The following is a 16,064-nucleotide window of genomic DNA, read 5'->3' as shown; positions in this document are numbered from 1 at the left end:
CTACTATAATAAATCTTTCATGTCTTCAATTATTTAATTATTGATAAATAATTAGGTACTTCCCTAAAATTTTAATTGAAAATGGCAGATTTTTTGGGAAAACTCGGATTTTCTGAGTAAAATTTTTGTTGAAGGAAATCGGAAAAAAAATAACTTTGTGCAGAACTAAATTACGGTGAATTTTTATTTGAGTGTTTTTGGCTCAAAGGAAAAATTATAGGAGTTACAGACCACTAATTGAAAAAAAAAGAAGATTTAGGAGTGCTAATTTGTTTATAAATAAAATAACACACTTTCTGCGGACTTGTCATACCCCATATTACTAATATATGCAATCTTAAGATTCGATTTTAGCAATAAAATAGCTGGTAAATAATTTTTCCCAAAAATGGTATTTTTTCGATAATTTTCCCAGACTATCAACAAAATCCAAGAAACCGAAGCGCCAACCCAAATTCTGAGCAGTCTCAACATGATAAGGTTAATATCCCCAAGAATCGCTATACTCTCCGGCTGTCATGGCGGTGTCGAAATAAAATTGCGACTGTCGAAATGAATTAGAATCAGGCCCCATTTGCACTTGCACTTTTGGCATTCGGATCGGAATCTGTCGGTGTCGGGGAATCAACTGTCGAAAGTGACTATTACATTGAGAGTGTCTACTGCCACCTACGTACGTAATGATACAAGTATCATATGTAACAACCTCATCTCTTTTCTCTTTAAATTCTGATAGCATTTGTTTAAATTCCGATAACATTTCTTTCATCATTTCTTCCATTTTGTTGGACTAATAGTGTTAAATATAGTGGTTAAAAATGAATAACCATTTTCAATTTCGTTGCAACACGAAACTACAGCAGCATCATTATTCCAGTTCAATCAGAGTACAGCAAGCACCGCTACCGGTTTCGAAACTTATTAGTCTCTCATCAGGAGGCACATATGCTGCTTTCTCTGACCCAACTCATCTTCCTTACTCTCAGCATCCGTTATGGCTTGCAAATTGTAGAAGCCTCGGAGGTGTTACCAGAGAAGGTTCCCATTGTTTTCAGTCTGGTGGGATGTAGAATAACATTTTTGGATGTTGTTTTATGTGCTATTAGATTGAAAACTTAGTTTTTGGCTAGCAGTTGCCGCTAGTGCATCCCTGCCATTTCGTTCGTTGCAATCCGTGACTGTACGCCGGGGTTTGTCCTAGTTGGATCAGAGAGAGAGCAGCATTTGTGCCTCCTGATGAGAGACTAATAAGTTTAAAAACCGATAGAGGTGCTTGCTGCACTCTCTGATTGAACTGGAATAATGATACGGCTGTAGTTTAGTGTTGCAACGAAATTGAAAATGGTTATTCATTTTTGATTTACATGTTTACTCTGATTGAAGTACGAAGGGAACCATTCTCGTTGGAACTTTACCGCGCTGAGCAGATGGGACGTGAATTATAAATTGTAAAATTCCCTCATCTTCCTTAGTCTCAGTATCCGTTATGGCTTGCAAATTGTAGAAGCCTCGGAGGTGTTACCAGAGTAGGTTCCCATTGTTTTCAGTCTGGTGGAATGTAGAATAACATTTTTGGATGTTGTTTTATGTGATATATAGCGTTTCCCAACCGGTGGGTCGCGGCGTGGCGCTTACAGTAGCTGAGTGACGTTCAGAGTACAGAATAGCGTATGATCATGAGTGAGGGATGGCTCGCGAATATGAAAAAACATCAGAAGGTGGGTCGCCAGACATTATAGCTTGGGAACCACTGTGCTATTAGATCAAAAACTTAGTTTTTGAAGTTTATTAATAAAAAAATATCGTTAAAACACAACTGTAGAATTTCGCTGTGGTTCTCTTTATACAACGATAGCATAAGTTTAGACCTTACTGTTAGACATTTTTTTAAACATAACATTAAAACAGTCTGTATCGTCTTTGGTAAAACTCATTTTTAAACTACGAGCACTTTCCCATCCAACTTTTTCACCTAGTCTCTTGGATCCGTGGGTTGTAAAAATAACAGCAATCATTTTTGGTATGGGTTCTAAAGGCAGATCACTGTCATCTAATGACTGTTTCACAGGTTTCCCATGAGATAGTTGTCGAGTCAGTTCTTCAGTTACTTTCGCTAATGTCAAAGCAATTCCTCTTCTTCTGTATTCTGGTAATATGGATAAGCAAAATAATTCTATGTAGCAATCGACTTTGCAATTTTCAAAAATGCTGAGGAGATCGTCCGCTTCTTCTACATATTTCAAAAAACTTTTGGTAGCTGTGTGCCTTGCCTTATCGACACAATGTGTGACTACGGGATGGGTATTGATCTACAAGAAAAATTGAATATTAGTATGTACCTATATGAATCGGTCATATTAAACTGCTTAACACCTTAACGTGTACGCTCGAGTTAACTCGAGCGCGCTAATCTGGCCAAACTGTGCATTAGCACTCGAGATAATTCGAGAGATGATTAATGGGAGATTATTATAAACTTAACTAAGATATTACAACTACATCTTATATTACCTCTCGAATTTCGTTGACTGCGACACCACATACAGTATTTGTTTTCCTCTCCACCGCTACAATGGAAACTCCATGTTTTGCCATATTAGTCATAAAATTATCCACTTCGCACATAGCATCCTCGCTGTTTGCCACACCTGCCGCTAGGCAGTCGCTTTCTTCGCGATAAAACGATTTTCTAAGAACATTTAGGGCTCCTGGTACATATTCTTTTGTTAGAGAGATATAATCTATAGTACCTAAAATTTAGAAAATAATGTTACGTTACGTGCCTGTCAATGACCTACTAGAGAATTCGATAGGACCCCAAGTAAACAACGCGCAACGCACCTCGATGTCCCAGGAGCAATTTTATTTTTTTCAAACGAGACCATTGAAATTTCTAGTGAAGTCGAGAATGTAGGGCCAGAGTATTTATACAGTGATGAGCGCGCTAATAACCGGCAAAATAACGCAAAAGATGGAAAACATAATACATCGCGAAACAAAAAGGGATGAAATTAGTGGAGGTGGAAATTATCGTTATAAACGTATAAATTAACATTACATTACATAGTTTCCCACCTTTAGACGTATCAGAGGAGTATGACAACTGTCACTGTGACAGTAGAGTTTTATAAAATACTCCTGTCACAGACGTGTAAACAGAGACATGTAAAGAGGATAGACTTGACTAGGGATATGCCACTCAATGCATCGGGGTGTAACGTCGCCATAGGATTGAGTGGTCTAGCCATCTTTGTCAGTCACATGCGCGGGATCGTTTGGTTAAAAGAGATAGATAGAGCACCGATCGACTGTTTCCATGCTGTTTCCGCGTTACGCTTTTTTGGTGAGTATGCCGAGTCTAGGCTTAATATGTCAATGCGTGTAAAGGTGGGAAACTATGTAATGTTGTTCTGAAGCTATTTCCTTGTGGCATTTTTATAATTAAGTATTTTCTATCGGAAATAAGCCACAATTTTACTAAAAAATGTATGTATTAACGTTTCGAAGCCCAAATCGGGTATATAATAGTATTTTGTATTTTGACAACGAAACCCGATTTGGGCTTAGAAACGTTAATACATTCATTTTTTAGTAAAATTGTGGCTTATTTCCCATAGAAAATACTTAAACTAATTATGTAATGTAATGTTAATTTTTTGTACGTCTATAACGATCATTTCCACCTCCACTAGTTTCATCTCTTTTTGTTTCGCAATGTATTATTTCCATCTTTTGCGTTATTTTGCCGGTTATTAACGCGCTCATCACTGTATAGAGGAGCGGTTCTCAATCTTTTTGTGTCATGTACCACCAAATACTTTTTATTATTTTTGGTACCACCTAACTGAAATACATATCTAACTAGGTGATCTAATTAACTATAATAGTGGTGCTGATTTTGGCTGTTTTTTTGTGTACCTCCTCAAAAAATGAAATGTACCACCAGTGGTACATGTACCACAGATTGAGAAACGCTGGTATAGAGTATAGAGAATTCTTATTCTATGATTCAGTCAGAATAAGAAATCTACATTGTTTGTGCGAATTTAAGTCCTTCTTTTTCTTATTGTGTAGACAATGACTCTGTTTTTCAATGTGCCTCCAGTAAGTTGTCATTTCATCGTTTTTTGGCCGTCCCACTGATCGTATTCCTATTGGAGGACAGCAAGATCTCTCACTATCCTTACTACTCTATTTGTCGTCATTCCGCTTATGTGGTCATTCCATTCTACTCTTCTGTTTTTACTCAGTTATTGATGTTGTCCACCTTACATCTCCGTCGTATATCTTCACTTGTAGCTCTATCCCATAGTACCTATCTTACCATCGATTTTTCGAAGGGTTTTCATCTCTTTGGTCTGATGACTGTTTTGTAAATTCTGCGATTCACTTCTTTTCCGATATTTTTATTTCTCCATATTGTTTCAAACAACCTGCGACACTGTTTGCTTTATTAATTTGATCTTCCACTTCTGCTTCGAGCTATTCGTAGCTAGATAGTGTGATATCTAGATATTTAAACTCCATGACTTGTTCTATTATCTAACCCTCCAGCAATAATTTACATTTTATTAGATTTGCTGTTATAACCACGCATTTGGTCTTTTTTGGGGAAATTAGCATCAATATATAAACATATTTGTGCTTTGTTGACTACTCCAAGGCTTCTTTGGCAAGTACGCCAAAACATCTAATACTATATAATTAATCTATTTATAATTACGTATTTTCGATGGGAAATAAGCCACAATTTTACTAAAAAATGAATTTATTAACGTTTCGAAGCCCAAATCAGGTTTCGTTGTCAAAATACAAAATACTATTAAAATAAACAAACATGTTGTTGCTAAGTAAAAAAATTCTTCTATAATTTATTTAATCTGACTCATTTATATTGGCAATTCAGACGTATATTATACATTTTAAAGTAGAAGACATTAAAATGATATCGCCAATATTTATGAGTTGCGTTCCTGGGACGACTTTACTAAAAGATAGTTCATTTGATTACATGAAATCAATCCCAACTCAAGAATATCCGTCGCAAAAAAATCATAGCATGTGATCTGTCTTTAAAAAGACAACCAAATGCAACGATGACAGTAAAATTCTCGCGTTAGAGATTCCATAGTAAATCACGAGGGAAAACCAGGAAAAAACCTCGTGATACTATCCCGACATCGTAAGTATTTGGTCGTACATTTAATCTACCTTCAAGAAAACTAATACCAAATACTGACTTTAATATGTTTAAATTATAAGTAATATTAATATTACATAGATATACAATAAGTAAAACTAAAATATAAAATTTGTACTAACTCGATATGTTATTGACTTACTAATCGTGGTATTTTCTTTCTATTGACTTCCTCTTTCAGTATGGGTAACCACATCCTACTGCATTCTACCGAGGAATTTGCGACACAATTGGTTTCATTTAGCATAATTAGAGCCGCTTCTTTGATTTTTCTCTTTTTACTATCTGATTCTTTCAGGACTATACTTGAATCTCTCCACTGAACTCTATGTTCATTATCCCATGCGTGTTGACATATTTGAGATCTATCAAATTCTCTATTTTTAATATAAGATTGATGTTCACTTATTCTAACGTTTAATGGTCTTGATGTTTCACCTAAATAAAATTGTTCGCATTCACAAGGTATTCTATAAATGCAATTCTTTGTTCTTTCTTGTTCATTGTTAGGTTTAGTTTTAGATAGAATAGATCTCAATGTGTTGAATGAATGAATGAAATGAAAAAGAAAGAACAAAGAATTGCATTTATAGAATACCTTGTGAATGCGAATAATTTTATTTAGGTGAAACATCAAGACCATTAAACGTTAGAATAAATGAACATCAATCTTATATTAAAAATAGAGAATTTGATAGATCTCAAATATGTCGACACGCATGGGATAATGAACATAGAGTTCAGTGGAGAGATTCAAGTATAGTCCTGAAAGAATCAGATAGTAAAAAGAGAAAAATCAAAGAAGCGGCTCTAATTATGCTAAATGAAACCAATTGTGTCACAAATTCCTCGGTAGAATGCAGTAGGATGCGGTTACTCATACTGAAAGAGGAAGTCAATAGAAAGAAAATACCACGATTAGTAAGTCAATAACATATCGAGTTAGTACAAATTTTATATTTTAGTATTACTTATTGTATATCTATGTAATATTAATATTATTTATAATTTAAACATATTAAAGTCAGAATTTGGTATTAGTTTTCTTGAAGGTAGATTAAATGTACGACCAAATACTTACGATGTCGGGATAGTATCACGAGGTTTTTTCCTGGTTTTCCCTCGTGATTTACTATGGAATCTCTAACGCGAGAATTTTACTGTCATCGTTGCATTTGGTTGTCTTTTTAAAGACAGATCACATGCTATGATTTTTTTGCGACGGATATTCTTGAGTTGGGATTGATTTCATGTAATCAAATGAACTATCTTTTAGTAAAGTCGTCCCAGGAACGCAACTCATAAATATTGGCGATATCATTTTAAAGTCTTCTACTTTAAAATGTATAATATACGTCTGAATTGCCAATATAAATGAGTCAGATTAAATAAATTATAGAAGAATTTTTTTACTTAGCAACAACATGTTTGTTTATTTTAATAGTATTTTGTATTTTGACAACGAAACCCGATTTGGGCTCAATGAACTGTCAACACCGATGGAATGGGCAAGAAGTGAATTTAATGACGCCAGGATGAGATAGCGCTAGTCAGGGAAGGAGGGAAGATAATGGCCATCTTTCGTAAACAAAAAATTTATAGTAATAGTCAGCGTTGCCAGCTTGGGGTATTTTTCCATAATTTTGGAGTAATTTGAAAGCGTCTAGAGGAATTTTTCTAAGCAGAAATGGTTGGGGAGGGACAATTATGAGATATTTTTAGGGGTCATGATAAATTAAATTTGCGTATATACGTAGAACTGTAAAATTATACTCTCATATAATCGAAGACGATAGGACCCATGAATTATTTCCAGGACCTTCTGTTGATAAGTAGTATAATTTTGGTTTACTGTTCTCTACATTTATTAAAATTACTAATTTATTAAAATGCGGCAAAAATTTAAATTTAAGGGGTTTGAGCTTCAATTTGAGGGAATTTCAGTTTCTAAGTGGGGGATTTATAAAATCACATCTGGCAACTCTGGTCATTATGATAATATCCAACGAATGAAGAAGTCAAATTTTCCCTGACAAGCTCTGTCTCTCTCTAGGACCTCTCACTTGTATGTTGGCCGCAATCTCGCTTCACTGTTTGAATGGGATGGGGCCATTCCATCCGTGTTGACAGTTCATTGTTTGGGCTTCGAAACGTTAATAAATTCATTTTTTTAGTAAAATTGTGGCTTATTTCCCATAAAAAATACGTAATTATAAAAATGCCACAAGGAAATAGCTTCAGAACAACATTAATCTATTTATGACAAGAACTGTACGCTATGTTAATAATACCGATAATGTAAAAGATAATAATGTGGTTTCGAAAAGCTTAAAATCGAAATCTGGAGTTTGGCAGTGCAGTAATGTATAATGTATACATAATATCCCCCATTGCACCATTCTATTCAATATTTATTATAGTAAAAACATCATGCGACAAGTTTTTGAGAAGTGGCAACACGGAGCAACTATAGGAGGAAGAAAAAGAAAAATCAAAAACCTACGATATGCTGATGACACAATTATATTCGCGTCTTCATCAAAAGAACTGGAACAAATTATGAATAGTCTAGGCACGGTAAGTACGGAATATGGTTTAAAAATAAATATACAAAAATCAAAGTAATGATCATCGATAGAAACAGATATAAAGAAACATGGCAGGTTACGAAGTGGTCAGACAATTTAATTACTTAGGCTCCGACATCACTAATAGTGGAGGCTGCGAAGACGAGATCCGTCGACGCATCACAATGGCCAGCAGTCCCGGATTAAGAATATTGAGACCCCTAGTCAAACCATGCTGAGGCCCCTAAAGAAATCTGTATCTTCTCCTTTCAAAACCTCGGATAGCCTCTCCATCTCCGAGCGGTATTCTTTAGATAAGTGGATAACTCTATCTAGTGCTGCTTGGTCTTTTATGGACTAGATTACTAGATCGTGGCGAATTGGATTGCTTAGTCGAGTTTCATTTAAGCATTTGATGATAACTTCCCAACGGTGGGTAGAGGTTGAAAAAAAGTTGTACACGGACTGAACAAACCCAAAATACGATATTGCTACAACGCAACTTTTAGCAACACTTACTCCAACAAAATTAAGTGAGTGTGAGGCACAAGGAATGTAAATGGCAAGTTTGTTAATATTAGATAAATGAGCCTGGAGACTATTGTATTTGCCTTACCTACATGTAGGGCTTACAATACCGAGCCAAAATCTCAATACCGGTATTTGGTATTTAAAATTTAAAATACCGGGATCCCGGTATTAAAACCGGTATTATGAATAAAAAATATACACGTTATATTTATACTATCCTCAGTTGTTATATGGACTTGTCATTAAATAATATATGAAACCTATTAAATTTTTGTTTTCAAATGAGTAGATGTTGTTTATAATAAGTATTAGATAGATAGTAGGGATACATAGATACAAAAAATGTGGAAATAGAAAAACTATATATTTGATTCTAGGATAAATTCTTCATAAAATAAGATAGCACTTTTACTTATGAAATTTGCTATTTGTAAATTAATTTAACTTTAAAACAAAGGAGGAACGGAAGAGGACGTAAAACGGAGAATAGGAATAGCTCAAAACACATTCAATATGCTAAGGAAAATGTGGTCTTCACGTCAGATGACAATTAAAACCAAGATAAGGCTATTCAACAGCAACGTGAAGACTGTATGGAGCAGAAACTTGGAAAGTGTCAAGAAAATGTATCGGACAGATGCAGGTATTCATAAATAAATGCCTAAGGAAGATTCTTAATATTTACTGGCCAAACCGTATATCAAACCAAGAGCTATGGACAAGAACTAACCAGGAACCTATGGAAAAGAACTAACCGTAGAAACGTGGAAAAGTGTCGAAAAAGAAATTATGCTATTGGGAAAACCTGGGCAGAAATAAAGATCAGTGCAAAGGATAAGACAGAATGGAGGCAGACAGTTGACGCCCTATGCTCCGCATGGAGTGAAGAGGGATAAGTATGTAAGTAATATTTTCAATTATTATAAATAATCCAGAAAATAAGTAAGCCTAATTTATACACCACAATACACAAAAAAAATAAAAAAAGATCTAAAAATGTTAAAACAATTCTGAATGATAAATCGTACGGCTTTTTAACAATTTAAGAATTTTTATACAACTCATTTTATGTACATATTTGTATAGACGAGATTTAATAATTTGGTTGTAGAAACTGATATAACCCTTCGCCTTAAATTAACGACTTAATACGACGTGTAATAAACGTGTTTAATAAATATTTTTTACAGTGATATTGGTTGTTTATCTTCAAAAATAATTTCTTGTAATAGCAAAAAATATTTTAGAAGAAAGTTTATTGTGCATCAATTCACTTTTTATAAATTAAGCTAATACCGAAATACCGGTATTTTTATTATAAATACCAGTATCGAATACCGGACAAAAATCGTCCGGGATTCCGGTATTCGGGATCCCGGAATCCCGGAATCCCGGTATTGTAAGCCCTACCTACATATTTGCTGCAGTGTCATATGATTGTCCCCTCATGTCGTTTTAACATGAGTGCCATATTCGCTTAAAAAAGTTAAAACTGCAGAAGAAATATTTTCTACACTATGGCTACTTATGGGTATGAATGTGAGAAAACGCTCATACACTTAACCATCAGATGAACTAACTTAATTATAGTTAACTGGTCAATATGAGACAAACCTGATGTTGAATCGACACTTAAGGAGTAGTACCTATTCGGCTTCCTTAATTTCTTCAACAATTATATTCAAAATGTGTTTTCCCATTACTTCTATTCATAGGCGTAACCAGATGATCCTAAGGGGGGGTTACAACTACCTGAAAGGGGGGGTTACAACTACTGGAAGGTCTCTGAGGGCTATTGTGTTAAGCGTATAGAGCTCAAAGTACATCCCAATGGGGGGGGGTTACAACCCCCAAAACCCCCCCTGGTTACGCTTATGCTTCTATTAATTGAATTTCCAAAGAGCTGTCAATTCGACCACGAAGGCGCCTCCTGTCGATGAGTGTTTTCACATATATATGATCGGTGAGCTTGACTATCTTGATGTGACTTAATTCTATGAGAAGTATTTTTCTAATCTGAATATCCTGTTGTGAAGTATCCAAACTAAGAAGGAATAAGAGGCTAAATGATCAATTCCGCGGAAAACTAGAGCGAAAGGCTTGGGTAGTGGAGGAGAAGGTAGGGAGGGGGCGCTGACTCAAACCTTCCTCCTATACTGTGCTCAAACTCTTACTACTTTTCTAAGAAATCGTGCAGCCAGCCAGCCACATTGTTTGATTTGCTTGTCTAGATAATGTTTAGAAGAAATGCGTTCAATGTGCTTCCCCGTTTAGGATTTTGTCCTCTTCAGGGTTTGAGGTGAATGTATTGTGTTGGCAGCAAAAACAAACAGTCCGGGCAAGCGCCGTGTCCTGGTGTTCTTGGATCCTGGGTTATGCCGGACGGTGGTGTCCAGAAGGCTAAGAAGTCAACAGAGAAGAAAGTTTGATGGATTGTTGTTGGTTCCATAGACATTTACGTGTACTGTCCGTGCTTTGCTCTCGACCAGTCTCCCTAGAAACCATTGTACAACGACAGGCGAACCATGGTTTCTAGGGAGACTGGTCGAGAGCAAAGCACGGACAGTACACGTAAATCGTGCAGACTGACAGGTACTGTTTCTTCTACCAAACGGCATTCACAACATAGTATTTCTATGTGAACAAAAGTATGCATTGTAATGTAATTTTATGCGTCCACCATCACTTTTATGGTATTGAGTGATATTTGAATTTTTCAACATAAATGATTTATAGTTTTTATTTAATTCTAATTATTATTGTAACAGTCAAACTCATAAAAATATTGAAGTACACTGAAGAATTCAATACTAAAAGAACTTAAGATAAAACTAAACACTAGATTACCACAATTACATACCACATACCAGCTAATATTTTGGACATATAACTAGAAAAAGAGAAGGCATGGAACGAATGATAGTTGAGGGTAACGTAGAGGGCAGAAGATCCAGAAGAAGATCTCCATTACGATGGTCGGACCAAACAAAAGAACATGACTGGTTAATGATTTTCCGAAGCAAAACAACACGACCAGGAGAGAGATAATTGGACAGAAACAAATTACATGACGCAACTACGTCCTTAGGATGGAGAAAAGATACGGGTAGAGGGGTATAAAAACATATTTAAACTATATGGTACTTACCATCTTCACTTCTAGCCCAAATTTTGATTGTCATTGTTAGGGCTTCGTTCAACAATAAATGACTTAATTTTTTTAAAATTTAAATAAAAAATATTTTTTATCTTACTTTATCTGGCAAATTATGTATAATTTAGAAGATAAAAATTAGGTTTTTAATTGGTGCCATTTTCCTTTTTGTACCTTTATACCTTTTCATATATAATAGCTTGGAAAGATTAGATTAGATAAATAGTTTTGAGACGTTTCTTGTTATTAGAACAGGCTGCTGTATAAGTGGCCTTTGTTTCGATGTGGATGGTTGATATAGATCTTCTTCACTTTCAGTTCCGGTATAGTCCTGGTCCGTTAACACAGTTCTGAATCATTAGCGTGATTACCAGAGGAAAGTTGTTTAAAATCATAAATTTTGTCGGTTCTATATGGCTCTCTTGGTAGTAATAGGTAGTCTTAAATCAATATTTGCGACAACGCAACTATGCAAATAAATGTATCAGAAGGTCTAACAACTTTACTCTCATAAAAGCTGTCCAAAATTTATACAGTGACATGAAAACTGCAGTAAAATTAGGAAACAAAATAACAGATTTGTTTACAGTCAACAAAGGTCTACGACAAGGATGTTGCATATCACCGAGTCTGTTTAAGATTTATGTCCCCAAAGCCCTTACAATATGGAAAAGAAAATGCAGTGGAATGGGAATCCAAATCGACGACAACACCTGCCTGTACAGTGTACACCGTTCAGTTTGCAGACGATCAGATAATATGTGCAAACGATAAAGAAGATTTGGAATATATGACTCGCAAATTGAAGGAAGAATACGAAAAATGGGACTGCAGATGAATGTAGAAAAAATACAATATTTATGCCTAGGTGAGTATTCAACTGATATGATATTGGACAATAATCAGAAAATAACTAGCTGTGATAAATATAAATATTTGGGAATTAATTTCAACAAGGAAGGTACTGACGATGCAGAAATTAAGAGCAGAATAAATAAAGCAAGAACGATAATTAAATCGTTGAACGGAGTTTTGTGGAGTACCGAGATAGGGAAACAAAGAAAAATGAGAATATGCAACACCATGATTAATGGAGAATAAAGGAACGCCAAAAAAAGAAAAATAGAAGCTACTGAGATGGACGCCCTAAGAAGAGCAAGAAAAGAACATCGAGATTGGACCGGGTTAGAAATGAGGAAGTAAAGCGAAGAATGAATTTACAGGAAACGGTTGTAGAATGCATTGAGAAGAAACAATTAACGTGGTACGGACATGTTCAGAGAATGGGGGAGGAAAGACTGCCAAATAAAATTATGAAATGGATACCTATAGAAAACAGGAAAAGAGGAAGACCAAGAAAAGAACGACATGGATACAAGGAGTAAGACGATCAATGAGTGTACGAGGATTAGAAGATTAAAACTGCAATGATAGAAGATATTGGCAACAAGACATCGGACAACGTCGGAGGACGTTTTGAACCCGAATTTATAAGGTCTAACAACAAGCAAAATAATAACAGAGAGAGGAGTTAGACAGGGAGACATTATCTCTCCAAAATTATTTACTCTTGCATTAGAAGATGTGTTTAAGAAGTTAAATTGGGAACAACGTGGAATTAAAATTGGTGGCAGATTTTTAAGTCATCTAAGATTTGCCGATGACATAGTACATACTTGTAACGCCAATGAGTTTTATGACGGCGACGACATATAATATTAGGAAATCGTATGTCCTTGAAATTCTTCACGCATAATCAAATATTTCGCCTGGAACTGGAGAAAATGAAAGGGAAAAGGGGACGAATTTGCAACAGCTTGGACATTAGTGCACCCTAATATGTCTCTGTAGATTTTGGCATTGGATCCGAGCATGACATGTTACACCGTTGCCGTATCCTCTATTTTTTCATCACATTACAATTTTTTGTGATATTTATTATATTTGTGTGTGACATGTATCATTGTGTATTTTAGGTATGTTCTAATATTATGCATAGATAGGTTTTTACTTGATTATTTTAAATCATTGTGAAATTTAATTTGCTAGAAACCTTGTAAGTAATGTGTAAAAAATAAGTAGTTTTGAAACACCAATTAATAAGTAAAGTTTATTTTGTTGTAGTTTTCACCAATTTTTAAAAAATGTGAAAACGTTGAATTATCCACGTCCGTCTGTCCGTCCGTCCGTCTTGTCTGTCTGTTTATAAACTCAACTCCTCCGTTATTATAGCAGGAAGAATGACAAATGAGGTGTCAAATGAAAGCTTATAATCCAAGGTTGGTACTAAAGGTGAGAAATTTGACCTAGGCTGTCTGTCCGTCTATCCGTCCGACCGCGAATATAACTCCTCCGTCACTATACCAGGTAGAATGACAAAAGATGAGAAATTTGACATCGGACTTCCGGTTTTAGATTCGCAACCGTAAGTACTGTTTTAAAGTCACCGAAATAGTATAAGCGATATATCATTGGATTATAAGCTTTCATTTGACACCTCATTTGTCATTCTACCTGGTATAGTGACGGAGAAGTAAACGTTCTTATAAAATTATTCTATTATTCTTGTAGGTACATTTAACATTGATTGAAATTATGAAAGAAATAAAGAAAACAGTATGGCAACACTGTGACGCACAAACATAAGATTCCGCTGTGGGTTACATAGGGTGCACTAATATCCAAGCTGTCCCGAATTTGTGTGTTTGCAGCGGACTCGAATTCAGGGAGATCATATGGATGAAGGAGAGTATTTTAAAGTAATATATGGTGAGATTCAGCGGGCACCAAAGGATTGGCGAATAAGAACAATTTGCAGCGGAGTTTGTCAGAAAAATTGGGAGCCAGCTGAAGTGATACTAAAAATAGGGCCAACTACCAGCATTGAATGAAACTATACTAAAAGCCAAAATTAGAAGATCAAACCAACCAGAGGAAATAATTGTCGAGCAGTTTGGACACTTACCATCAGGTGTTAGAGTGGATCGAGTGATGGCAACGCGAATGGGAGATAATGTATGGGCGAAGTTCATAAATTGTAACCAGGAACCCGCGGAGATAAGTGCGGGAAGAGTCGTAGAAAAGGGCAATAATCGCTCGAGGTAATACAAGGATGATGAGGCAGGTGAGAACTGAATCTCAAGGATCCGACTTCACATAGGAAATTCACGAGAAGTTGGAACATTTGTCAGTTGGACAGGAAAAAATACAGGGGAGATATTGCTTGAATACCGCGATGTGATGGATGTAGAAACGGAGGGGGAATTCTCATGTACTAATCAGGTGCAATATAAGATCATCACGGGGATGCTGCTCCGATAGCTAAATCGGCTTATAGAGTGCCTTTCCGCTTGCAGGACGATATGAGACGGCAAATGCAGGATCTTCTGAGCAAGAGTATAATTGGAACTTCGACTTCACCATGGGCAGCGCCAGTGGTGTTAGTAAAGAGAAAGGCTCTGGAGGGAGAGGAGGCAAAGTATAGTACTCATAAGCAACAATACAGAAAAACTAATCTACATGCTAAAGGAGGAAGAATCCGAATGACTTGGGCAGCAGTAGTAAGACTCGGTGATGTGTTGAAAAACAAAAAGATACCAATAAATCTTAAGAAAAGGGTACTCAACAGTTGTATTCTACTTGTATTCATGACACTTACAGATGTATCAGTCAATAGATTGAGAACGACACAGAGGGCGATCGAACGGGCTATGTTAGGAGTATCTCTAAGGGAACATATACGAAATGAGGACGTAAGAAGCAGGACGAAGGTGGAAGATGTAATTGGAAGAATTACGCAAATGAAATGAAACTGGCAAGGACACGACAAAACAACGACAGGTGGACGAGAAACATTGTACATACATTGGAGACCACGCGAACACAGTCGCAATAGAGGAAGACAACAAAAACGATGGCTAGACGACATCAAAGTCGAAGTGGGGAGAAACTGGCACCAAATAGCACAAAACAGAGGAGAATGGAGAACTTATGTGGAGGCATTTGTCAAGGAGTGAATGCAAACAGGCTGAAAAAGAAAAAGGAGAAGAATCTGTAAAAAAGATACAACCTTGGGATTTATCAACAATTTATTAAACGTGATCAGTGATCATTTTGAAAGTTTGGCCCGTACATTTTTTATTTTTCGTAGCAATTGAATTTCTTCTTAGCCTTCTATCGGCCAGTTTTGGACATAGACCTTCCCCAACTCCTATCGATCTCTGTCTTGCGCAACATACTTTCAATTTATTCTGGCTATTTTTTTATGTCATCTACCCATCTCATCTGCGGTCTACCTCTTGGTCATCTACCTTTATAGTAGAGTCTACTGCCTGAATCTAAGTCCACATACTCTTCTCCTTTCCTTTTAAATTCTGATGGTCCCACTTTGTTAGAATGTAGGTTCCCCAATTCCTTCTTTGTTTTTTGGAGTTAAAATAAAAAATAAACTTAAACCACGTTCGATTCACTTAATCTCTGAACTCAAAGAAAAACGTAACAATACGTCATAATTTGTTAAACTGATATCAGAAAGAAGTACCTCCGATACTTACGAATGTACTATAAAATCAGACACGAGACACGAGCTAATCAACCTTGTACACCTACATTA

The 16,064-nt window shown here is 35.8% G+C and overlaps 1 protein-coding gene across 1 annotated transcript; it reads right to left on the bottom strand.

The window, feature by feature from the left end:
* Positions 1-1,771: 1,771 nt before the first annotated feature.
* Positions 1,772-11,612, bottom strand: LOC114326986 (uncharacterized). Its single transcript, XM_028275478.2, has 3 exons — positions 11,447-11,612; positions 2,512-2,750; positions 1,772-2,309 (listed from the first exon to the last, which is right to left on the bottom strand). Exons 1-3 carry the CDS (start codon positions 11,478-11,480, stop codon positions 1,863-1,865), a joined length of 720 nt encoding a protein of 239 aa, XP_028131279.2. The 5' UTR covers positions 11,481-11,612; the 3' UTR covers positions 1,772-1,862.
* Positions 11,613-16,064: the final 4,452 nt, after the last annotated feature.

This window comes from Diabrotica virgifera, chromosome 6, assembly GCF_917563875.1.
Source record: "Diabrotica virgifera virgifera chromosome 6, PGI_DIABVI_V3a".
In the NCBI taxonomy this organism is placed as follows: Eukaryota; Metazoa; Arthropoda; class Insecta; order Coleoptera; family Chrysomelidae; genus Diabrotica; species Diabrotica virgifera.
Note: the sequence above shows the minus strand (reverse complement) of the source record. Positions and strands in the feature narration are given on the sequence as shown.